This window comes from Cricetulus griseus, chromosome 2 (genome assembly GCF_003668045.3).
Source record: "Cricetulus griseus strain 17A/GY chromosome 2, alternate assembly CriGri-PICRH-1.0, whole genome shotgun sequence".
Taxonomy (NCBI): domain Eukaryota; kingdom Metazoa; phylum Chordata; class Mammalia; order Rodentia; family Cricetidae; genus Cricetulus; species Cricetulus griseus.
This window is the reverse complement of record NC_048595.1, coordinates 364,713,764-364,738,943: the sequence shown is the minus strand read 5'-3', so window position 1 is coordinate 364,738,943 and position 25,180 is coordinate 364,713,764. Positions and strand designations below refer to the sequence as shown.

Here is a 25,180-nt window from a genome sequence, read left to right as displayed (position 1 = left end):
GCTAGTTTTATGTCAACTTGATATAAGATGGAGTCATCTGAAAAGAAGGGATCCTCAATTGAGAAAATGCCTCTATAGGACTGGGCTGTAGGCAGGCCTGTAGGGCATTTTAATTAATGATGGATAGGGGAGGACCCAGCCTCCCTGGGTTATTGGTCCTAGGTTCTAGAAGCAGGCTGAGCAAGCCAGTAAGGAGCTCCCCTCCATAGCCTCTGGATCAGCTCCTGCCTCCAGGTTCCTGCACTTCTGAGTTCCTGCCTGGCTTTCTTCATTGATGGACTGTAAACCAAAATAAACCCTTTCCTCCCCAAATTGCTTTGGCCACGGTGTTTCACCACAGCAATAGTGACCCTAACTAGGCTTCATTGCTGCATTTCTAAGTTTTCCACTGTATCAAAGCCTGAATCCCAGGAGTCCTTTGATGAGAACAGAGTAAGATGGCAACCAGCACTGGTTGAGAATGTCACTGTGCCATTTGGCAGTGAGGTGCTTCCAGCAGTTACAGCTTAGTGCCTTCTCATCTCAAGGTTATGTTCATAACTAAGACCTATTTTTAGGAGAGGTCCACTGTTGCTAAAATTCTTCCTGTGGAACGAGGAACGTAAGTAAAGTCTACCCCTCCTAGGAGTCCAGACAAACTTCACCAACTCCACAGTTCTACCAAGGTTCATTCTGGGGAACCAGAGTTTACTGGGATTAGATAGGGCAGGTGAGAGCTACTTCAGTGGCATGGGTGTCCCTCCCCACAAGTCTCTAACCAGCAAATGGCTTTCCCATGGCCACTTAGGTAGAGCCCCCACCCTAGTCTTCTCCAGCCCTTCCCCAAGACAGTTACTACATGTTGTATGGTGTATCTGGACATTCAGGTGAGTAGTGTCCTGTGACTCTCCCCTGGAGATGTCAACAGTCAACAAGCCCAGCTGGAATGATCTTTTGTGCCTGTAACTGTTGCTCAGCAGCACAGACCAAGTACATTACATACACAGGAAGGAAGGAAATGCTGCTCCAAGAACCCTGCCTGGAGAATACGAGAGAAGCAGACACTCTTGACAGGGCAGAGACAGACATAAGCAGGTGCCTTGTCTGCCCTGCATGTGCGTGCACTGATAAGGAGATCAGATAAGATTCTGAGCATGAGGCTAGTCAGTACCAAGGACTGACAGGGAAAGCTGCATGAAGCTCTCCATGTACACATGGTCACAGATGGAGCACTGCTGGGGAGGGTGAGCGTAAGCAGGCTAACATATCTGGAAGCCAGGCAAGGGAACGGTACAGCTCCACCCTGCTCTGCTTCTCCATTCTTAAATGCTGAAAAGTCGATTGCTCAACCAGCACGAGGTTGGTTCTGTGCTAAAACCAGGTCAAGGATCTAGTCCAGTAAACCCCAATCCAGTCTGCAGCACCTCACTGGAGCAGGAAGCTGTTCAGGATTCACTGGCGACAACTCCATGGTAGCCTTGCTTCAATGCTTATAACAGAGACCAAGAGGGCTGGGCTTTCTCTCCTATTAGCAACGAAGGACAAATCAAAGTCACACACAGAGACACGTTATCATAATAGCTCTTTATTTCATGACCCAAGTAAGTGCAACCCAACTTAAAGCACCTGCTAGGTAAGCACAGAACTGTCCCCACAACTACCCTCATGATTCACCAGTCTTCACTCTGGGAAGTCTTCACTCTCGCTTACTTCTCCCTTTATCACAAAGGCACAGAAGTCACCTGAGGTCTCAGGTGACAGCATTACTGCATGGTGCACCAATGCAGTCCAAACGTTATTAAAGCATAGAGCCGTTTCCTAAAGAGTTGTAGTTTTTACTATAAATAATTTTTAAAAGACTAGGCCAATATTGGCCCAACAAGGGACCCGAACTTCTGCAAAGGCTGTTTTGCATCAGCCTTTACTAGCAGAGACACGGATCCAATCTGCCAGTGGGACTCCTAAAGGCTAGAAAACACAACTCTCCCCAGACTGCTGCCACCCACCCGTGCATAGGCCCCCAACAATACACTTCGCTGCTAAGGACATTCTGGATTTCATCTCCAACACCAAGGGACGCTAGCAGTTCAGCGTGTGGAGACATCTTCACCGGGATGGCTCAGCTGCAGCTGGGTCACCAGTTGTGGCATCTGGGACGCAGGCCTCTTGTGTTGTTTGCTCATCACCCTCATCGTTTTCAGGCTGCTCTGGGCTGGCTGCACTCTCATTGGTAAGAATGACCCCATCTTTCTTCTTTTCTCCCAACACCTCCAGGCCCATCATCCTGAGATAATGAAGCCGCTCGTTCTTGGGCACAAAAGTTCGAATAGAAGCCTTTCCCCGCCACCCACACAGCACAATGGGGCACTGGAGGGCATCTGGATTCCTGCCAACGAAGAAGGACCCATGTAAGCATTAAGCAACCTGTTAGCTACATCTAATGACTGACGTGCAACTTCTTAAAAAAAAAAAAAAAAAAAAAAAAGCTGTCCCCACTCCTCCAATTCCTGCCATGGGCGCAGTCAGTTTGCTGTTCCTCCTCCCACCCAGTGGCTACCATCTTACTGCCTTTGTTATCTGGAACTCCCCAAAGGGCAAGGCCCTGAAAATGCTGTAGCCTGGGACCCTCCTGCCCTAGCCTTCAAGTGTTGGGGTCACACCATGAGCTACATATCCAACAGTGAGGCATATACACTTACGAAGAATCCGGTTCGTACTTCAGCACAACACTTCCCTTTGCTGGAGGAAAAGAGAACAGACACATGTGCCAAGTTTTCACTTAGTGGCCACAACTAAGACGTGTGTGTTGTTTTCAAGACAATAACTCTTGGTGGAGCAGGAGGCTGAGTCTTAATTACTGGTCAATTCTCAGCACTCCTAGATGCAGCCCACAGTAACATGAGAATCGTCAAGTCCTATACCCCACCACCTCAAAGAAGGATGAGGGCCAGCGCAATGGCCCAGCTGGTAAAAGTGCTTGCTATCTAAACCTGAAGACTGGATTCTGGGGTTTGATCCCAGAACCCACAGTGTAAGGAAGGAAGCTCCACATGCCCATTATGGCACACACATGCCAAACCATAAGATTAAAAAAAGAAAGAAAGAAATATGAAGTTCCTGTTTCTCCTTTTGAACTGTGGTTCTGAGGAGTTGGAGTGGGAGATAAGAATGTCCAAACTCTGCATGCCTGTGGCTCACACCAGGGTGAGAAAAGGTCACACAAGCCCAGAACCACACAGCTGCAGAGTGAGCTGTCTGTACACACCAACAGATACTCGTGAGAGGAGTGCCAACAAAGGAAAAGGGGGGCTTGCTGCAGATGTTACCACCATGACCTAGTGACCTAACGCAGAAGTTTAGGAGTGTAAGAGGACAGACAGTGCAACAGACTGCTTGTGGGTCTCAGGAGTAACAGAGGGGAACCTGAACTCGAGAGTAAACATGTGGGCCACATGACCAGGACCCCAGGCCATGTCCAATGTCCAGCTCAGCAAGGTGCAGCCAATCACGGCTTGGGGAGTCAGGCCCCAGTGCTCTATAAACTCAGTGGTGCTGCCTCATAGCAGTAGGGGTTCCACAGGGACAAGGGAAAGAACCCTCAAAAAGGTGTTGAGTCTTTCACACGAATGTCAAGGATTTACACAAAGCCCACTTACAGCCTCTGTAATGTTAAGTCATCTGTGGGTGACTTAAAAGTCCCTCCAGAGTGAACGTCCTACCCACAGCTGTTACTCATATTACTTGCTGTGCAGCCAAGGATGACTTTGAACACCTGACCTTCCTGACTCATGTCCTGAGTGCTGGGATTGCAGGCAGGTTCAGTCTGTGCAGTTCATGGGGATCAAAGCCAGGGCTGTAAGCATGCTAAGGGGAGACCTGTGTCAACTGAGTACAGCCTGCACTGACACATGTGACTGAGAAGTGTGCAGGCCCCCTGAAGGCCACACACACATGCCAGCCTCTGGGTCCAGTTACTCACCCAGGTCCTTGACTTGACTATAGGCCTCACTGCTGAGTTTCCTGAAGAAAGGGTTCTCCTGTGTCAACAGCGTCTTCACATCTTCCATGGACACAGTAATGATTCTTGAGTTAATAAATGGATACAATGTATATATCCCCTGCAGGAGTCCAGACAGAGAGTGTGTGTGAGTATTAGCTGTGATTCCATGGATGCTTTTACTGTGGGGTTCATGACTTGTCTAAAGTCCCTCCCCTGGGTCAAGGCCCTAGAGGAACCCAAGGACCTCTTAGGTAGCCTGGTCAGCTCTGGCAAGCCTTGAAGTACTGAAATCTAGTGACATGCCATAAGGCACTCTCTTGACTGTCTCACACCACCATGGCTAGGACTTTCCATTCCCAAATTACCTCCTGTGCCAAACGGAACGCGCAGTCAAACTCTTCGCCACTGTTATTTCGGCACCAGACTTTTATCCCGGTGTTAATGACCTGTAAGTTAAGAATGAGACGAGACAGGAGTTAAGGACAATTGTTTACTGCAGCCCCTTCCACTGCAAGGTAACACGGCCACCTATGAGCAGTTTTGGAAAGGGATGGGGAGAGAAACGGCCCCTTCTGGAACTGGTTCCCAAGAGTCAACTCAGTTCCAACTGCTTCTATGTCCACAGCTCATGACAACCATTAAACACAAGAGTAAGTCACACACACCTCAGTGTACATCAAGACATAGGCACTTCGAGTCACTGCCCCGATAGCCCAGCACACCCAAGAGGAGCTGAGCAAGGCGGTTCACCACAGCACTGTTCTAGGCTGGCAAACCCGAGGAAAAGTGTCGGGAGAAAATGAAATGGGGTGGGGGGCACTGGAACCTGCTCATGCCTCATCGGGCCCTCACCTTCATCTTCTCGCTGTTGTTCAGCAGCACATTCCTCAGCTCCTTGGAGACCATGTAAAGTTGACGCTTCTTCCCTTCTGTAGTTCGGGTAAGCAGATTCATCCTCGGGAACGAAGGGTCCAAGGCATAAAACTTCCTGTCAACAAAGCGGCACTGCTTACAGTCAGCCCAGGGCAGACACCCATGAACGTCATGGCATGAAACAGAACCTTACTTTCAGACACAGTCCACCTGTCTCAAAGCACAAGCAGGATGGGCCTGGAGGATAGCCAGGCCAAGGGCTGTTCCAGGAGCAGCTCCTCTACCAACTGCTACTCGGATGATGAAGAGCCCAGACTCCCGCACTGGGCCAAACAGTAACGCTCTCACAGTATGCTTTCCTGTGTCCCCGTGCAGGGTAACTCCTCTGCTGCTCAGACCTCCTCTCTCCTCCGCTTCCCAACAAGAGCAGACTGGGATCCGCGGCCACTGCCTCTACACCCAACGGAGTGAGACGAACCTACATTGGGTCCTGGTGGACGGCCCTTCTGACGCCCTCACCTCCGGGTGGTAAGGCAGGTGCGCCTCTCTAGCACTACCCAGTTCTAAGCTTCGGTCAGGAGGAAGGATCGAACTACAAAACATCAGCCGTATGCAACTGGTGATGTGGAATTCAAGCGGCAGGACTCTTACTCAATTGGCGGGAACAAAGGGTCATCTTCAGGAATGAACACGAATGGATCTTCTTTAAATCCAAACAACTTCATCTTCTTTGATGGAGGAGGGCTGAGGAGGGAATATGGAGGTGGTAAGGGCCATCAGCAACCATGGCAGAAACCTTCATTCCCACAGCACTCACCCTGCCCCACCAGTACCCAGTGCTGACAGCAGCTGTGGGTGCTCTCTTGCCTGAAGACCCTAGCACACAATCTGGGCAGTGTGCTCACTCCCTGGAAACTTCCACGGCTAAGGCTCTGGGACCCCATTTAGTTTACATGTCCAGAGGTAGTTTTCCTCACCCACACACGCCATCTTTCTTTTCATTACACTCTGTGTTCTCAGTGTGTGTTGCTTCTGAGTCACCGGCTCCTGTGGTCATCTGCCCGTCCAGCTCAGAATGGTCACCATGATTCCTCTCTGTGGCACCCACAGGGCCGGATGTTGTGGTCTCCCTGGGCTCTGAAGATTTACTCTGTACCTGTCCAGGGGAACAAATTCATTTTCACAATAAAGCAACACACTTCACCACTGCAAGAAAATTAAAACTCTCATGTTTATATCCACCAGTTGTACTCTTCTATGACATTAGATGACAACAAAGTTTTCTTAAAACATATCGCTTTCAGAGTTTGCTCTTGTAAATGGAATCTGCAGTCCCTGTTCATTTGGAGGTGACTCTGCAGTGGTCCCACAAAGAACACCAAAGGCTGGCCTTGGTAGAGGCCTACAGAGCCAGCCTGTTCTTACTCAGTAACCCTGTGCCTGCTCTGGGAAAGGCACATGAAGTTCACGAGAATGAGAGAATGTGCTAATAACCAGGGATCCTGCCGAGTTAGGCACAGGCATGTAACTGATGAAACCTAACCAAAAGAGGGCTGTGGGAACTGCTCCAGGGTGTAATTAGGAGGAACATTCTTACAGGGTTTCAGGAACCAGGGGAAAGAAAGAATGGGGGCAACCATGATATACAACTGGCTTGGAGTAGAAGCAAACAGTTTTAGTTAAACGTTTAAGTTTTTATAGGCCTGGGGATGTATCTCAGTATTCTAGCACACTTGCCCAACAGGCACACAGCCCAGGACTAGCAACACCAAACAATCTACAAAGCTGTGTCCTTCCTGCATGTCAGAAGATCTATAAGAGTAGATCTTCCAGTCCTGCTGTCAGGTTAAAATTTAGGATGCTGCGATGCAGGCAAGTTCCCCAGTCACAGCAAGTCTCAAGAGACATCTCCAATAGCCCGCTGTCCACAGCTTCTCTCGAAAGACACAGCAGTGTCTATACCCGTGGCTTTAATTCTGAGTGTTCTCTGTTCCCCACGACTGACTAGTAACACACGACCTCATGAGGAGTGTACCCCCAGCAGTGCACACTGCTCTCTCTCTCTCTCTCTCTCTCTCTCTCTCTCTCTCTCTCTCTCTCTCACACACACACACACACACACAGAGAGAGAGAGAGAGAGAGAGAGAGAGAGAGAGAGAGAGAGAAGGGGGAAATGCTAACATGGAACCCTGCAAATGACATGGCGTACTTTAAAAAGCAAGAAAACTTATCAAAGGGGAAACACCCGTTTACACTGCAGAAGTAGCATGAAGCCAGAGGCACTTCAGTGTAGATCAATCTACAGCACACTCACAACAGCTGCTGGACTGTTCCCTACAGCTCAGAACCACTAGCTATGGGTCCAGAGCACAGGAAACGCCACTTGTACAAACAGACACATCACTCCCAGAACACACACTACTAGAGCTGGACACAGAACTGAGAGGTAGAGCATGTGCTAAGCATAGGAAAGGACTCTAGTTTCAACCCCAGCTCCAAATAACTAACTAAATGCATGCCGCTGGTAAAACACACTATAAGGAGACACAAGGCACACTGATACCAAACCCCAACTGACTGCCTGGAAGCAGCATTTTAAACATTCGAGCATGAGTAAAATGTAGCAGACAAGTTCATTTTACTTTTTTTTTTTTAAAGCACACTATTGGAAAACAAAGACTGCCTATGGCTGGCATCTTCCCTCTATCAGGAAGAAGAACAGCTTTACTCCCAGGGGGTTGGGATTCCCTAGAGTTAGGCCCCCAGCTTCAAGGTCAGGACCTTCCAAGCCTACAAAATTCACGGTGACACCCAAAGCACAGGGTCTCTGCCTTCAACAGCGGGAAGCTGAAAGAAAAGTTACCCTGGGCGGCCAGAGCAGGCTGCAATCTTGATAAAACAGTTCTTTTTTGTTTTGTTTTTCCAAAGCTGAGCAGTCTTAGTCCTAATCCAAGATGATCTTGAAACAGAGGTTTGCGCAACAATTCCAGGCCACAGTCTATAACCACAGAAGTCTAATTTATGAGTCACAATGGCTGGACTAACAGAGATGAGGGGAGGGACCATGTATAGCTACTGGGAAGGCCATCAGACACCACTTCCCATGACTGCTCACAGATGAAAAGAGAGAGCCTCACCCGTGGCCAGCACATACAGGAGGCAGAATGAACCCCTATGGTGTGAGAGGACTCCAGCCTCAGAGCCCCTAGTCCTACCCACTGTCAATCTCACGTCATTCCAACTGCTGTTAAGTAGCTGAACTTCAAGATGGAGAAAGAATGTGCTACCCAAACATGGCCTTTCTCACCATCTTTTTTGGAAAATCTGAAATGTAGATGAATCCCCCTTCCTTTAGGCTTAGACTCTCTAAACATCCCCACCCTCAAACTTTGCGTTTCAACTGTAACAATTCTTACAGGTTTTGTCTTGCATGAACAGGAGTAAGGTCTAATGTTCTGTGAGATAGTTTTGGATTTAAAAGCCCTTACCTTTGGCTGACGCTTATTCCATGGCATTGATGCTTTTTTGACCAATACTGCCACAAAGAAGCCTCCGGTGTTCTGATGATGTGGTAGTATTCGGAGGCTAAAACAGTGCATATATAAAACATCATACAAATGACCTCAGCTTCCCCTACCGAAAACACTAAGCCCCACTCACAGAAGAGCTCCCACTCATAGGGTCTTTGAAGAGTCCATGGAGGGGGATGGGGGAAGATGAGGGCAAACAAGCAAAGATGGAGGACAAGGGACACTGCATGCATTTATGAAACTGTTACAATGAAGCCTTCCTTTTGTACAATCACTACACACTAATGAATGAGGGATGAAAAGCTCATGCAACCAACGGGTACCAAGTTCACCAACTGGACAGACTATCTCCCTACTCTAAAGCTCACAGTGCCTACACTTACCATCGCTCTAGATGCATCGATTGCAGTTTTTCCAGGTCTTTTGGTGGGAACATAGTAGGTCGAATTTGTGTGTGCCTGCCCTGGGGAACCTCATCCCAGTCTGCAAACCACTGCCCATCTCTAGTCATGACCTGCAGAGAGACCAGCAGCACTACTGCAGTGAAGAGCACACCAGTGCACAGGGAAAGGCATGAGTTCCTCCACATAGCACAAAGGGTAAATCTGTCTCTCCAGAGAAAGACTATTTGCAAAGACAAAGCTAAAGAATGCTTGGCAAATAACTTATAGGGCAACTTTAAAAACATACCAAAATACCTTCACCCCCAAATCCAGGATAAGCATCATCAAGCCCTCTGACCAGGTTATTTACTTACTTAAAACAAAACAAATCTCAGACTGTTTGGGTACGAAGGTCAAAAGGGAACTGTTTTGTTTATAAAAAAGCAAGGTTGAATTGCAATCCCCTGCCACACACACACACACACACACACACACACACACACACCACACACACACACACACACACACACACACACCACATACTCAGCAAGGTTTTAATTTATGGACATGAGAGCAAAGATAGTTTCTATATGAGGAACAAAAACAGAGAAAAACACATGGAATCTAGCATTTGTCTTTAAATAGAATCTGTGAGTGCATTGATTCACAATTCCCAAACACGAATGTTTCCCAACACTTGTGGCTCTTAACTCCTTTAGGTATCCCTGCTCCTCTGAACTAAAAAGTCCTCACCGCAGGATTACCTTCCACTGAGAGACTCCAGGCATCCACTTCAGTCCTGGCAACTCAGCAGATACATCAGCCAGTTCAAGAGCACCTAGGAATAGAGGAGGAAAACCCCACAAGCTGCCACACTGTGCCCATTCAAAGGCACGCAGCAAAGTCCACACAGTGTGGCTCCATTTTAAGAATGTCCAGGGAAGGCAAATCCATTGACAGAAAGTAGCCTGGAGTAGGCCCAGGAGTAAATGCTAACGGCCACAAAGAACCATCTTGAGGCGCAAAAAAAGACCTCAAACTGGACTGTGGTGACAGACTCAGCTGAGTAACTTTACTAAAAGTCATTTAATTGTATTCTTAAAATGTAAATTAAAACTCAATAAACACACTGGTCGGGTGACCTACACCTTCATGCCTTTCTGTCTAACAAACACCCCAGTATGGAGTTCAACCATAAAGTTTTACATCCTGGGAAGTTTTCTAAAGTTGCCTTACAGCAGGGCAGTGTGAACACACTCTGATCTTGCCGTTTCTAACAGTGACGTTGTAGGAGGCTGTACAGTGGGGCATCAGTCACCATTTAACCAGCTACCATTAGACTTGTGGAAAACACCAACAACAAAGCTCCCTGGAGAAGCAGAGAGGACCCCGAATAACTGTATAAACAAACCAAAGGACCCCCACCCCCCTCCGCAAGGGGATCCTAGGCGGTGACTTTCACAGAAGCAGCCTGCTAAGAGCCTTCCTCCTTCAAATCAAACACAATGAGCTCGTAGACACTGGTTCTCCATCCAGCAGGCCCAGTAGCCACACCCAGGAGCAGAGATAGTCCCGGATAAGCTCCAGCCCACCCCATCTGCAGCCTCCATGCCTGTGAGCACTTTTCCTCCAGTTTTACTGCTGTCCACCTCCAGAGCTTATCCAAAGCATGTGTGTGTGTCAACTCTGAGTGTTTGACACTCCCTCATTTCCCAGTACCTAGGCACTTTCTGTGGCTCCATTCTGTTTGAAGCTTGTGACTAGGATCAAATGCCTGGCCTGATGACAGAAGGCTCCTGTCACCATCAGGCCTGTGTTTCAGGTGAGAGTAGCTGCATTTATCACCTACTCCAGTCAAACCAATCACCAAGAAATCAAAGTCATTTTTTATCAATAAAAGGATACCCCCAAAGAGTATGAATCCCTCATATCCTACAACCACCTTCAGAGGGTTCAAGCACTGTTGCTGCACTGCTGGGGATCAAACCCAACGGCTGCTCCTGCCAGTCAAGGACTGTCACTGATCTTCATCCCCACCCTGGGCTTTCAAAAAAGGATGGCCTGTGCAGCTCACACTGGCCTTGAAACCAGGTCCTCTGTCTCCCTCTTCCAGATGTTGAGAACACAGGCCCTGTTCCTCCTGGCTTAGCCTTGCCATTGAGCAGTGACAGAAACTAGCTGCTCTGTGAACATGTTGACTGTTTGTCAGAGAGGGACTAGGCTATAGCTAAAGAGAGATATGGAGTCTATCATTCTAGTTACCAGAATCCCATTTTTTCTAAAAGTCCAGCTAACAGAGGCATAAATCTGAGCAAGTTAAATTCCTCCCTCCCCCAGGGTGGGGTGGGGTGGTGGTTTAAGACAGGGTTTCTCTGTGTAACAGCTCTGGCTATCCAGGAACTTGCTTTGTAGATTAGGCTGGCCTCCAACTCACAGAGATCTGCCTGCCTCTGTCTCCTGAGTGCTGGGATTTCAGGGTGCACCACCACAGACCAGCGCAGGTTCAGTTCTTTTCACCTGACCCCAGAGTGCCTAAGGACATATATTCCATCACTCATTTCCTTCTCCACATGCACTTTTTCAAAATCCTATCTTTTCAGCCGAATGCTAAAACTGAAGCATTTTAAAAAGCATCATGAGAAATGCTGTCTTGGAATAGTTTGAAAATGTTGCCTGTCTGATAGTAATTCAGTGTGCTAGGACCTTACACCCATTGGGATGGGTACTAACAAAACAACCATAGGTTTGGCAAGGACATGACGCAAATGGAACCCATGTACAGGATGGACAATGATGTTGTCAGCACACACACACAAAAAAAGCGGCCCTGTAAGTCCTCAATGCAGGAAGACTTAAGTTACCACAGAGTTCAGCAAACGCCTTCCAGATGCACATCCCAAAGCACAGAGAGCAGGCTGTCTCGGAGACTCTTATCACACACCGTGTTCACAGTCCCAAGTGTCACCCATGACTGATGATGCAGTGAATGAAGTTGTGTCATACAGACAACTAGGAATGAAACCTGACAGAAACCTTGTACTGAAGCAAACAGGCCTTCATGAGAAGACAGCTACATTATGACCACCTGCATGAGGAGGACCCTAGGACCAGAAGTCCAGAGGAAAAACTCCGAATGGTGGCAGCAGGGGTGGTAGCAGGGAGACAGAGCGACTCACTCGGTTTCACAGGGTGAGGAAGTAAGATGGACAACAGTAAGAGCTGCACAGTAATGTCAATCCCTAACATGCTGTGCTGCAGTTAATGGGATTACTACCCTATTAAACACCTTCACATACACCAGTGTCGTAAAGACCTGACATAATGTCAATCATTTTGTCATTACACGTAAACGAGCAAAGATTTGTCATCAAGCCTTCAGATTCCCAGCAATTCACAAAATATGACAAATGCATCTCAGAAACCTATTTTTAAATGGACAATTGACTTAAAGAGTTACAGGAATAGGTTAAACACACATGCAAATAATCAGGACCCAACCTCCCCTTCCCCTACAGCGTGTTCACTGTCCCCTAAGGGCCGGCTCACATGCTCACCATCACTCTTCTCCAGCAGGGCCGCTATTACCGCTTCGTCCTCGACCGGGTTCAGGGAACACGTGGAGTACACCATCCTGCCCCCTTCTGCCAGCTGCTCAGCACCTCGAGTTGCAATCCGGAGCTGTAGGCTAAGGGAGGAGGGCAGGTTAACACAGCAGAGAATGGGCCGCAGAGCACCTACTCACCTGTCACACACGCACTGTGATATGGAACAAACCAAGCACTTCTCAAGGTGGCAAATGGAGTTAATGCAATCTTATAGAAGCCATTGTGTTCATTCTTAGAAATCTACTTTTGTATTTTTCTGTTCTGTCATGTTTCTCAACAATGTAATAATAATAAAAAAAGTACAACTACTAAATTTTCTCTACTAAAAATCTCCAAATTTATTCAGATATGAGGTTTTTCTATGGAAAATAAAAACCCTTTCCTACAATTCACAAAACCAGTGGGGTTTAATAAGCAAAGTTAAATTATTTGCAGTCAGTTTTCACTAGTCTACCAGACCATCCCACCATACACCGAAGGACAAGTGCTCATGTTAAAAGAAGAAAGACCAAGCTCTTCAGAAAGAGCCATCGAAAACGCTGTGTGTGAGCTGAAGAGATGACTCAGCAGCCAACAGCACTTGCTGAGGACCTGGGTTTGGTTCCAGTGTCACATGCTGGCTCATGACCATCTGTAACTCCAGTCCCAGGATTTAATGCTGTCTTCCGACCTCCACAGTCACTAGGCACACACAATGTGCACATATACACGTTGGGGCAAAAAATTCATACACATGAAATTAAGAAATATGAAAGAATGCCACACACAAACAGGGCAATATAATGAACACAAATCGATGCTACTGTAAGAAATCCAAGTTAGTAGTTACAGGGGAGGCAACGAAACCTTCAAATATTATGTGAGATGGTCATAAAAAGCCATTTAAATAAATATGAACCTCGACAGAATAAAAATAACAGCCACTACTCTTAATGGCTTTAAAGCAGTGTTTCTCACCCTTCCCAATGTTGCGACCCTTTAATGCAGTTCCTCATGTAGTGACCCCAACCATAAAATTGGTTCATTGCTACTTTGTAACTGTAATTTTGTTACTGTTATGAATTGTAATGTAACTATCTGATAACCACCCCCCCCAAAGGGCTGAGAACCATCACTGAGGCAGCTACTAACTGTGGCTCAGGTACCAGCTGTAGATGGTCAGTCAGGAGACCATGCCTGTCTCCGAGACTAGTAAACACGCTTACCCATGGAGCTGCAAGCTGTTCAAGGTGGTCCATTTCTTCCAAACATCAATATTTTTCCTCATCGTGCCGTCACCACTGGAAAGGAGACATTTTAACTGAACCCTGCCTGGGTAGATGTCTCACAGGCATGTCATACCCAAGCTCAACTGCAAAGCAGGTACTGTGAAAACTGACTACAGAACCTCATCAACTCTAAGAGACTCCTTCCACAGTCACAATACTCCCGAGAAAACAAGCTCTGGATGTCTTTGGAAGTATTCGAGGAGGAAAACCAATTCTAAACACAAATCCATTTGTTTTGTATGCATGTTACATGCACACCTCACACACACAGCCTGAAGATAATCACAGGCCATTCTGAGCGTGCATTGTTTTGGCTGTGACTTGTCACTTGAGTTCAGGTGTGGTTGTTCACTTGCAGATCTGACAAGGACTCAAAATGCATTGGCTTTTGAAACACTTTAAATTTTCAAATTAGGGGATGTACAGCCTGCACCAGCAATACTAATCGGTATACCTAGAACACAGACAGGCCCTTGCATAAATGCTACTTAGAAAATCGATTAATAAAAAATGACATTTTAAAACCAGAATTATATGTGTAAAGGTTTTGCCACAGCAAATTCAATCAAGCTGATTTGATACTACTACTAACTTTCTCACTTCCTCCATTGACTTGATGAAAATTAGTTGCATGTGCATTTTACAGGACAGGCTCCCATGGTCCTAGTTCGTCTACCAGGGTTTGCTGCTGCCCCAGCTGACAACTCTGCAAGGCTTCATTTCTCTGTGCTTCAGGAGTGGGGCCAAAGACTGGCAAGACCTGATATACAGTCCCCACCCTGGCTGGATGCGAGAGCTCATTGAGTAGAAACCCTACCATAATTTCAGCTATTTCTTCAGCCTATGACCAAGTGTTTGCAAAACTAACTTATTTTCAGAATATATTTTTTTCCCCTTTGATTGTAAGACCATATGTAAGACTACATGGATGGAAAACAGGGGACCCTTGAGGTTAAAGAACATTGTGATTTCTATGCTGACATGCTGATTACATTTTCCCCCCTTTGGTTTTTGGAGACAGGATTTCTCTGTGTAGCCCTGGCTGTCCTGGAACTCAACTCTGTAGACCAGGCTGTCCTCTAACTAAGAGACAGGCCTGCCTCTGCCTCTGTCTCCTGAGTGCTGGGATTAAAGGCATACTCCACCACTGCCACGTGGTTAAAGAATATTGTAACCAAGGAAAGGAGAATTCATGACTCATGAATGAATTTGTGATGCTTCACACAGATTGATACAAGTTTTCTCACCGTGCTGTAAGTTATTTAAGGTAGTCCATGCTTTACATACAGTTCTAAAGTTTCAGTTTCTATGTACTTTAACTCAGCCACACTTAGTGTTAAGCAGCTACAATTTCAAACTAAGTTCCATAACCAGCAAAATGTTTAAGAAAATGACATCCTTCCAAACAAGTGCCCTAAGCACTCTGACTAGTTCTCTCTTGCAGATTCTGAGCACTGGTTTCCACAAATCCACACTGTTAATCACGCAGGTTTTCACCGACTTCTGGACTATATCTAGAACAGCACAGGGTCTTTCCTTGTAAGACAATGTTTCTAAATAAAGTCTAATTCTCTAACATTTCTGCCATTAAATTTGAAGTATCAATATACAGGTAAAATAAGTTTCACTAAGTTTCAATTTTTAAATTTCTCACACTAAACTAAGTAGCAAGCTGTAAAAGAAAACTTTGCCCCCCCCCCTTTGTTTTTAGTTTTTTAAGACAGGGTTTCTCTGTGTAGTTTTGGAGTCTGTCCTGGCACTCACTCTGCAGACCATGCTGGCTTCCAACTCACAGAGTTCTGCCTGCCTCTGCCTCCCTGGTGCTGGGATTAAAGGTATATGCCATCACTGCACAGCCTACTCTGGCATTGTTAATATACACACTCTAAGAAGAGAATACTTGGAACGCAAATGGATCCAGTGACACCCTGAAATACATTCTAGGGTGTGTGTGTGTGCATGCATGTGCATGCGTGTGTGTACGCGCCTGAGTGTCAAACAGATGTCACCTCTCTTCTGGAGCTGTTTATCACTCTGTCCTATCCCAGCAACATCACGCTCTTCTCCATATTCCTGGCCACAGTAACCATGCACACCACTCGTGTTCCTGTGTCACGTCATTTAACCTCATCTACATGTGACTGACTTCCTGATAGATTTTGGGCTTTCTGGCCTCTTAATAATATAGATACCTGCAGGGAACATCACATAAAATTCGATCATAGAAGAGAACCTCTTTCCTTCCGTTCACGTCTACTGTGAGTCTGGGGATGCTAGAAGCGTCATGGTTCACCACCATGATGCAGGGGCTACTCAGCCGCTTGGCCTGATGAACAAGTAGGTAGCAGCGCTTGTTGTCCACGTCATTTGCGATGACAAATCCCTCTAGGAACACAAAATTGCAGTCAGATGAGATGCAGTAGAAGGAGAGTCACTACCTGAAACACATAACCACAACCTACAGTCGGCAGGTGAGAAGGAAAGCTCTGAGACACATCAGACCCCTTATCAAGACCTTCTAGAAAAGGGGCAAGGAGCAAACCGTTGACTCGTGGACTTTATAGGCGCCCAAAACTATCAAAGCCTCAAGTCTCATTTGTTAGCAGCTGTTGACTTTGTCCGCATTGAGCTTCAAGTGTTGTGCTAATTAAAGACTTCTCTAGGATTTTAGTTATGAGGGAGACGAGGAGAGAAAAGCACACAACACCCTGCCCACGTGCCAGAACTCTGCTGTAGAATGAAGATCAGGCTTGGGGCAGGGTCTTGTCACCTGAGCCCATCAACTGGCCCTGGGACAATGGTGCTTGGCGTCTCAAGCTCAGAACCACCCTGGGAAGTTTCCCAAGTGGTGTCCCTGCTCATTTCTGGTTTCTATAACGCTTCAGCAAAAAAGACAAGCTTAACAGCATTTACAGCCAGGACTGTTCTTCCCAACGTCGAGAAATGCAAGACATCAGGAACAAAGAGACTGCTCTTGCCAGCTAAGCAAGACCTTTTACTGACAACATGGAAATAATTAAAAACAGGTAATATAGATGCTTTGGGGGAATTATTATCTATCAACAAAATGAGGGCTTAAAAAAAAAAAAAAAAGCCAACCAAACAAGGGGGAAAACCACCCGCAGTGTTAGTAAGTATGCAACTAAAACAAAACTGGGGCTGGGCAGCTTCTAAATGCCAGCAAGCGGGAGCCACTGGCAGACTGCAGAAAGGGCTGCCTGCCACCTTATGGGCACTCTGCTGCCTCCCCACACCACTGCACATGACAGCCCGCTTCAAGCAAGGCACCAAATGTTGCTACAACCCACTGCTGATAGGTGAAGGGATCTGAATGGAGGGGAATGACAGCAACAGCCAAGAACAAGAGCCACTGCTCCTCAGCTATGGCAGAAACTGAACAAAGCAGGGTGTTACTACCAAACTTCAAAAGTGGTCTGTATACTATGCGCAGATCTGACAAAACACTTGCCTATTTCCTATTAGACAGCACATACTGAAAGGGTCAGAGTCTGTTTGTGCTGGTTTGAGAACTCATCAACACGCTATGCAACCTTTCGTACAGTCACAGGCAACTTTGCTGCCCAGGAAGCAGGAAAGGGAAGAAATTTTCCTCACCCACAACCCACCAAAACAGCTTCTCTGCCCCCAGTGATTACCTGGGAAGGGGACACTCATGTCTGCGTGCAACATTTCAATTAACTGTGTGGTCTTGGATCCAGGGGCTGCACACATGTCTAAGATCTACAAAAAACAAACAAACAAGAACATGTCACTTTTAAAAGCCATCATACCCTATATTTGACCTTAAACCATTTTGTGAGTCATTCTAATATGCTGACCTGCATTCCAAGACCTAAACTACACTTCTATATGATGGAGAGAATGTTCTCTGCCCATAAAACTAAGAAGTCACACAATGACAGACACACAGTCTGCACAGGGGTGAGAACAGAACAGCACTGGGAGCTGCAGAACTAGGAACGAAGAAAGGAAATCATCCCAGCATGATACTGAACGTCACTCCACAGCCAGGGCCCAATCCCTTTACTTCTTCCTTTTCCTCACCTGTTCCCAGAGGGCTGTGTGGACAAAGCCAACTTGCTTAAAAATTATGCAACTGTGTCCGGCACTAATGAGCTCCATGGATTATATAGATTATATCTATATAGTTAATTTGCTAAGTTAAAAACAAAAAACCCTTTAAGAGTAAAGAATTTCATGTGTAGCTCTGTCTATTGTAAAAAAGACAAAACTACAAATACAAAAGCTTAAAATACACCTTTATCAGATGAAAGCAGAGGGAAAGGCTAACCCTCCTGAGGGTTCAGCAGAGTGGACACGGCACTGCCGTACCTGCCCCCCCACCCCATTTCTGTCTGGTACACTACCTTATGATGGGGCTCTACGTTGAGCAGCAGTGGGGGGATCATGCTGACAGCCTCCTGGCGGCTGATGTTTCCCTTGGGGAGAAAACCAGGAACAATAAGAAAAACAGCACTTCATATCAGGCAGGTACCGAGGGCAACAGGAAAAGGTCCTGTATCTTCCCAGGACAGGAAAATCTCTACTACCACACAAAACTATCAGTGAGGAGAGATTTCTGAATTAATGGATAGTCACTTGCCATCTAATTAACAATAACCCACTTGCATCAAGGGTAGAGTGGAGGCTAGGACCACAGTCTAGGTCTTCTCAGGCAGAGGGCTGGGTGATGTCCTCAGCCGGGAGTTGGAATTTAGTGGAGGATAAAAGTGGCCATCACGCAGTAACTCTTCTCTTCCCTGGGTCTGCTTTATCAGGGGCCCTCAATGTCCATTATCCAGATCTAAGCAACTCCTTGCAGAGACAGATCCCATCTATCCTTTCAACAACCATCACTGCCCTCGTGTTGTTTTCATGAGGGCTTGAGAGCTGGCAGACACAAGAGACACATTCAGAAGCAGAAAAGGAGAGGAAGACCAGCAGCGCCTCAGTCATAATTCCACTAGCAGATGGGCACAAACCACCAGCTTTGGCCAAATGCTGGCACATGACAGTCAAAACTGATATCCAGACTCTACATCTGCACCCGCCACTGCCCTCTTCGGTCTCTGGTCAGCAGTGACTCTGTGGCATTTTGATTCTATCACCCAGGTACATCAACTCTAAGCTTCCAGTTTACTCATGTGATTCTGGTTGACAAAGCTAACTCTGCTCAGCTGCACAGCTCTCACTACCTAGCTCCTGATAAAGCCCAGAAGCCCTCCTTCCAAAGAGCCATCTCGCCTTACACAGCCTGGGTCTCCATTACCCACCGGCTGCCCACCACACTGGTCCCCACAGCCTCTGCTCTACTCAAAGCACAAACCTGATGCTACCCAATGGTTTGCTAATCTTTTCCTGAGCCACAAACCTGGATGGGGAGCTGGGCACAGCTCAATACAGACGGGGATGTGGAAGCTCTCAACTCTTACCACCCAGGGAGGGAAAGCCAAGACACATTCATGCCCTCTACCTATTCTGACAGAAAGTCATGGTGGCAGGAAACAGCTGGAAACTGGAACAGAGCAAGATGAGTGATACTGGTAATGGCGTCAGGAAAGAAGAAATTTGGGAACCACAGGAATCTCTAAAGCTTGGTGAACAAGAAGCCCACTTTATCTAGTGGTACAACAGAGTTCACGGGACAAAAGGAGGGGAAACTCCTGAGTTAAATGTGAAGTAAAGACTCCAAAAGAAGGAAATAAAGTTACAGGGAGCACACTTATCCACTACATGAAAAGACAGTGTCTGTTCTGGGGATGCCTCTGGTCCGGACCTGTGACTGAAGCTGCTCAAAACAACCCAGGACAGCACCTTCGAGAACCATAGCTACACTTAGTTACAAGCATTTGTTTTCACTGGCAAAAGTCAAATACAGGAAAACTACACGGCCAGATATAATAGGATAAAGTGTGAAATTAATAATGCCATTAACTAGACAGCTTCCATAGTCCACCAAGTGGCCTTAAAATGGTGTCCTCTGTAAGTATGACAGGCTAAGAAAAAGGCGTACATACCAAACAGAAATACCATGAGTGGCTGACTGCACTACACTCACCCCGTCGAACCACAAAGGAGACAGTAACACAAACTGACAAGAGTGACAGGTGAACTTACTATCTTCAGGAGTCCATGGTTGACTCAAGCAGCAGGTTGGTCAATATGGAGAAACTAAAACTAGTACAGCCTGACTCTGCCCCCTCTACAGTGAAAGTTCTCTGATACAGCACTTTGTGTTTTCAGCCCCACCCACCCAATCACAGAACCAACTTACACACTCAGTCTCGCTAACCAGGAACTGATGGAACTTTGCCAACAGCGGGGACTTCCTCAAGATTTTTCGACTTAAGTTTGTGTGCCAGGCAAGTTCTTCAGGGTACCTAAGTGAGATGAGATCAAAGATAAGAGATTCACTGTTTTGATACAATAAAGCATGTGTGTGTAGCAGGCATTTAAATGTTTGACAAATATCCCATCATGATTTCCTTAAACTAGTTTCTATTTCTACAAAAAGCAGTTCTACAGGGGAACAAGACAGGAGCCTGCTTTTAACTCCCAGGCCAGGGTGACCTATACAGACTGAAGGACAAAACCTCTCTTGCTGTCTGTGTCAATTTATGCACATTCTATCTTTATGAGGTCAGTGATTGGGAAAGGTGTCTACGCCTGGCCTGTACCTCTTCACCCGCCTGCAGTGGCAGAAACAAGGGCTCTGATGTGACCCATAGCACAGTGCTCACCACGCCCAGTTAACTCAACGTTAAACTAAGCAGGTGAGACAATGATCAATCTGTGTGTCACTGCTTCCTGTTATGCCTGCAGCACCATAATGGACTCTGTTAACAATGCAGGGACACAAAGCTTCTATGTATCAATCTGTAGCCATGGTAGCAGCCGGGACAATGAAATAAGGCTGACTGGAAAAGATACAAGTGACAAGTGACAGATTTAAACTTGGGAGGTACTAGGAGAACAAACAAGCTTCTGGCATCTTAAGACCCTATTCAATACCCATGTTTTAAGATACCCGTGATAAGTTCTGTCTTCTAAATTATGTATGAAAGTGGGACTGCGTGTGGATTTTACGCACAGCGCCCTCCACTCACTCACACAGTACTTTGAAGCCATGTTCGATTTATCAGGCAGTTAAAAACAAAACAAAAACTGAGGTATTCATTCTGGGTCACTAAAGGCAGTAATATAGATATGCCCAGTTTTGGCTCCTAGAGTTGTGTTTGAGAAATCTGCTGGGCCACTGTGTCACCTGAAATACAGAGAAGCAAAATGCCAACTATTATAATTTCTGGCAACCCCAAACTTGCCTGTGACCAGTAGCAGTACACTGTACAAACTGCCAAGTCATCAGAGCATATACCACTCCCCAGAGCGTCAGTGTGAACCACATATACCATTCCCCAGAGCTTCAGTGTGAACACCATACACAGCTACCCAGAGCGTCAGCATGAGCACCATATAACACTCACCAGAGAATCAGTGTGAATGCTATACACCACTCGCTTACTAGAAATAACTGAATTTTCATTTCGTCTGAATAAATAGCTGCTTCTATGGTCCTATGGGTCAGTTTCTAGTACCAACAGTTAAGGTGCAAGTTTACTATAAGCTTCAAGGTCTCCTGTACTGAGCATGACAGCTAGTGATCTCCTGAGTAATATGTTTTAAACTTCCAAATAGCTAAATGCAAAAGTGAAAATTAAAAAAAAAAAAAACAAAAAAAACTGACTACACATTTTTAGAGTAACCAGCAAATATATTTTAAAAACAAGATCTCATGCAGCTTTGGCTCCTTTAGAGCTCTCTACATAGACCAAGCTGGACTTAAACTTCTGCCTGCCACCTCGTCCCAAGTGCTGCCATCAAAGGCTTATGAAACCTTACCAGGCAATGGCAATTATTTTGAAATGTACTTTTTAAGATTGCATAATTATGAACATGTGTGTTTGTTGTCGAATAATCTTTTTGTACACTGGGAAGATATGTCTTTGCCAAAGCACCTTCTGAGTGGTCTACTAAAGGGCTGACTGGCCAATAGACAGGAAAAGAGGTTAGGCAGGACTTCTGGGGACAGAGAGTGAGCTCTGGGAAGGGGAAAGGCAGAGTTCGCCAGCGGAGGCAGAGGGAAGAGACACGAAGGAGGAGAGGGAAAAGCCACAACTCACATGGCAACACAAAGATGAATAGAAATGGATTAATTTAAGTTATAAGAGCTAGTGGGACAAACCTAAGCTATAGGGCAAGCTTTCCTAATTAATAATAAGTCTGTGTGCCATTTTTTTGTGAGCTGGCCGCCCCAAGGAAATCAAGTGTCTTAAAGGATTTCAAAACCCATTTGAGGTTTTATGCAAGACAGAGCAGCACTGCTATCTTTTTACATTATGCCCCACTGTGGCCAAGGGCTAAAGAGAATACCCTACGGCTACATTTTGAACAGAAAACCACAAGTCCCAGAAAGCTGAAGTCTGACTGTCGAGATTTCCAAGTGACCAACACTGACATGTAAACCTGATTTAAAAACTGCCATTGATAGTGGGAAAAGCTATCGATTAGGACCCCAAAACATCCAATATTTCTTCATACCTCAGCTGTGTTCAGAAAACTAAGTGCAGCAGCAGCCTGTTGCCAGCCACTGACAGAGACAGAGCCCCTTCCTTCCCCACCTACTGTGACCTTTCTCTGGAGTCTCTGGAAGGCTCTGCCCTGTGCCAGTCCACGAATGCAGAAAATGACATGGAAAGCAGCTGTGGCATTAGGGGCAGTTGGGTGTTCAAGGGCTGTTCAAAGAGTCTGACAGTTGTGTGGAATTTGTTGGAAAGCGGAGGACAAGGTGACTACAACAGCACACCATCTCGTAGCTTGCATGCTCAACTATCTTCCTACTGGCCGAGGCAAGCAGAAAGAGGCTTCCTCACCTGCAAAGCCTTCCTGCCCAAGGTTTATGGAACAAACGTCTCCAGGTGGGACGAAGAACAGTAACTTCACGGGAAAGTAAGAGGCCAGAAGCCTCCACGTCAAACAATGCGCAAGCACCACTACCACCAATCTCAAACCAAGACTCGAGAAGATCAGTCAGCTGGCTAGTTACCAGGGGAACGAAGGCTAGATGCTGAGAAGCCTTCATACCTTAACCAGTCAATGACCAAAGCAGCCAAGACTCACTTTCCGTTCTCACCGACTTAGTACAGCAGAATCACAACTGCTCTACAGCAGCAAGCATGAGCCATCTTCCTATATATTATCTTCTGAAATATTAAATCTAACCCAAACACATAACTAGGAAGCGGGGCATAAAGCTTCAGGACCCCGTACTCTGCAGCAGTGACATCAGGTTTGGATCATCACCGCACACTCATTTTAGTGTCTGGTATCCAGCTGTGCCTAACTACGCTAAGGACACTGCAAATCCAAATGGCCAGTGACCACAAAAGGCTACCTAAAAATAAAAGATGACAACATCAATTTACAAATAGTCAAAATGCCAGACATGGTAGCATAGGCCCTTAATTCCAACACAAAGGAGTCAAGGCGTTCAATCTTTGTGACTTCAAGGCCAGCCCAGTATAGAGAGCAATGTCCGGATCAGCCAGAGCTATAAGACACCGTGTCTCAAAATAATAAGTATAAAGTAGCCAAAACCTAAAATGCTACCAGAAAAGACTTTACTAAATTCACCCTTACATGGCAATGACTTAAAAAAATGTTCTTCTTTAGCAAAAATTCTATTGCCATATCTGAACTAGGAAACCATAATTTAAAACATCTGTAAGTTTGTTTGTTTGGGGTATGGAGCTTCTGGGCTGTTATGTAGCACTTTGAGCATTGCATGTCATATCCTACGCCTTAGCCTCCAGGGATCACAGGACATGATAGTACTATCATGGGAACATGAATGCTTGGGCGCTGGACACAGGGAAGACTGAACCTGCCAGGAGGCTGAGCCAGGGAAAACTGGGACATGAGCCATACCAGCCCTGACGAGGCTTTGTCAAGCGGAGTCTATTCTCCCTTTCTTGAGGGAGAGCATCTACCCTGAAACTCTGATGTGGGAAACTCAGGGTTGTAAACAGAAGTGAGAAAAGTCATCCAGGAACATCAATAAAGAGGCTGGGCCCAAAACCAGCTGACTGACCTGCGTGTCACTTACGAACATGTACACACCAGTCTGATGTTGGTAAAAGCATGGGGGGGGCAACTTAAGATGCTGGAAAAGCTCACCCAGGCTTTTTATGCCTACAGCGATTATGAAGCTGAGAAATGCATCCAAGGGACAAAAATATACATAAGTAAATAGAATAGAAATCCAAGAAACACCCAAGACAAGGGTGAGGGAGGATTTTGGACCTACCAGCTTAGTGGCTGTGGAACTTCAACTTTCTGACCATCTACCTCCAGGTCCTCCAACTCCTTAAAATACTTGTTCTTCAAGCAATGGAGTATCTCTTTTGCATGGCTACGGAAAAAAAAAAGCAATTTTCACAGTAGCCTAAAAGGCCAGGTTGATAAAATATAACAACATTAATACTAAAATCATTTTAAAACTAAAATGAACTCCAAAATGTTCCTTAACCATCCAGGGGTGTGCAGCCTCCTAACACTGAGACACTGTTTGTTAACTTTTAAGAATTCAGTTTGCACAGCACCCAAACCAACTGAACTAAAACCCCAAACCCCTCTAGTTTCACTGCATTGTGTAGTGGGCACAGGTTGGACACACCTTAAGAAGTAAGGTAAACGCAATACTGTACTTCTGCCCAGCTTCGTTTTCATTTGCAACAGACATCGTGGGTGATGTACAATGGTGGTCGGGGAGAAGGGAGGCAAACTAATTAGATGCCACAAGTTTTGCACGTTCCTCGGATGGGCGCATCAGTTCACCCACCCGCAGGAACCAAGCCTTGATCAGAATGGGCTGCGCACATTCTGATTTTACACCTGCAACGCCTATGCAACTCAGACTGCTCCCCTGCGCCCCAAGTCCACCTCCCAGGAAAAACACACCAGACTTACCTTTTGTAACCGGTGATCCTCAGCGTGGCCGGGAGCGGCTCCCGGAGTGAGTCCATGAACTGGTCCCACTCTCCATCGGGCACGATCTTGAGCTCCTGATAGTAGTGCTCGAAGAGCTTGTTCTCCTTGATGATCTCGGGGTACCCACCTTCCCAGTCCTGACGGGAGAGCCAGGGGTGAGCGAACCCCCCATCCCAGCTAACCCGGCCCACGGGCAAGCCTGCGCGCCCGAGCCCACGCTGTCCCCGGTGCCTACCGCCTGCGCTCGCTTGCCGCCACCCTCGGTGCCGTCCTCCGCGCCCTCAGGCTGCGCCTGCAGCCGCCGGCCCCTCGCCCGCCGCCCCATGGCCCACGCGGCTGCACACGCGGAGCGCACACAGCTACCCAGCAGAGCCAGCGCGCACGCTGCACTTCCGGCTGCTCCCCGAGGACCCCGCGGCCGGGTCCTAGCAGGGGGAAGTCCAGAAATATGCCTTGTGGAATGCAGCACTGTCCT

The 25,180-nt window shown here is 46.6% G+C and overlaps 1 protein-coding gene across 1 annotated transcript; it reads right to left on the bottom strand.

Moving 5' to 3' along the window:
* Positions 1 to 1,544: 1,544 nt before the first annotated feature.
* Nsun2 (NOP2/Sun RNA methyltransferase 2) lies at positions 1,545 to 25,102 on the bottom strand. Its single transcript, XM_027400121.2, has 19 exons — positions 24,941 to 25,102; positions 24,685 to 24,842; positions 24,023 to 24,127; positions 19,934 to 20,039; positions 18,027 to 18,098; positions 17,295 to 17,379; positions 15,831 to 16,023; positions 13,576 to 13,650; positions 12,320 to 12,450; positions 9,530 to 9,603; positions 8,766 to 8,896; positions 8,341 to 8,437; positions 5,830 to 6,008; positions 5,504 to 5,596; positions 4,832 to 4,967; positions 4,345 to 4,425; positions 3,959 to 4,097; positions 2,679 to 2,718; positions 1,545 to 2,365 (listed from the first exon to the last, which is right to left on the bottom strand). Exons 1-19 carry the CDS (start codon positions 25,028 to 25,030, stop codon positions 2,086 to 2,088), a joined length of 2,265 nt encoding a protein of 754 aa, XP_027255922.1. The 5' UTR covers positions 25,031 to 25,102; the 3' UTR covers positions 1,545 to 2,085.
* Between the last annotated feature and the right edge of the window lie 78 nt (positions 25,103 to 25,180).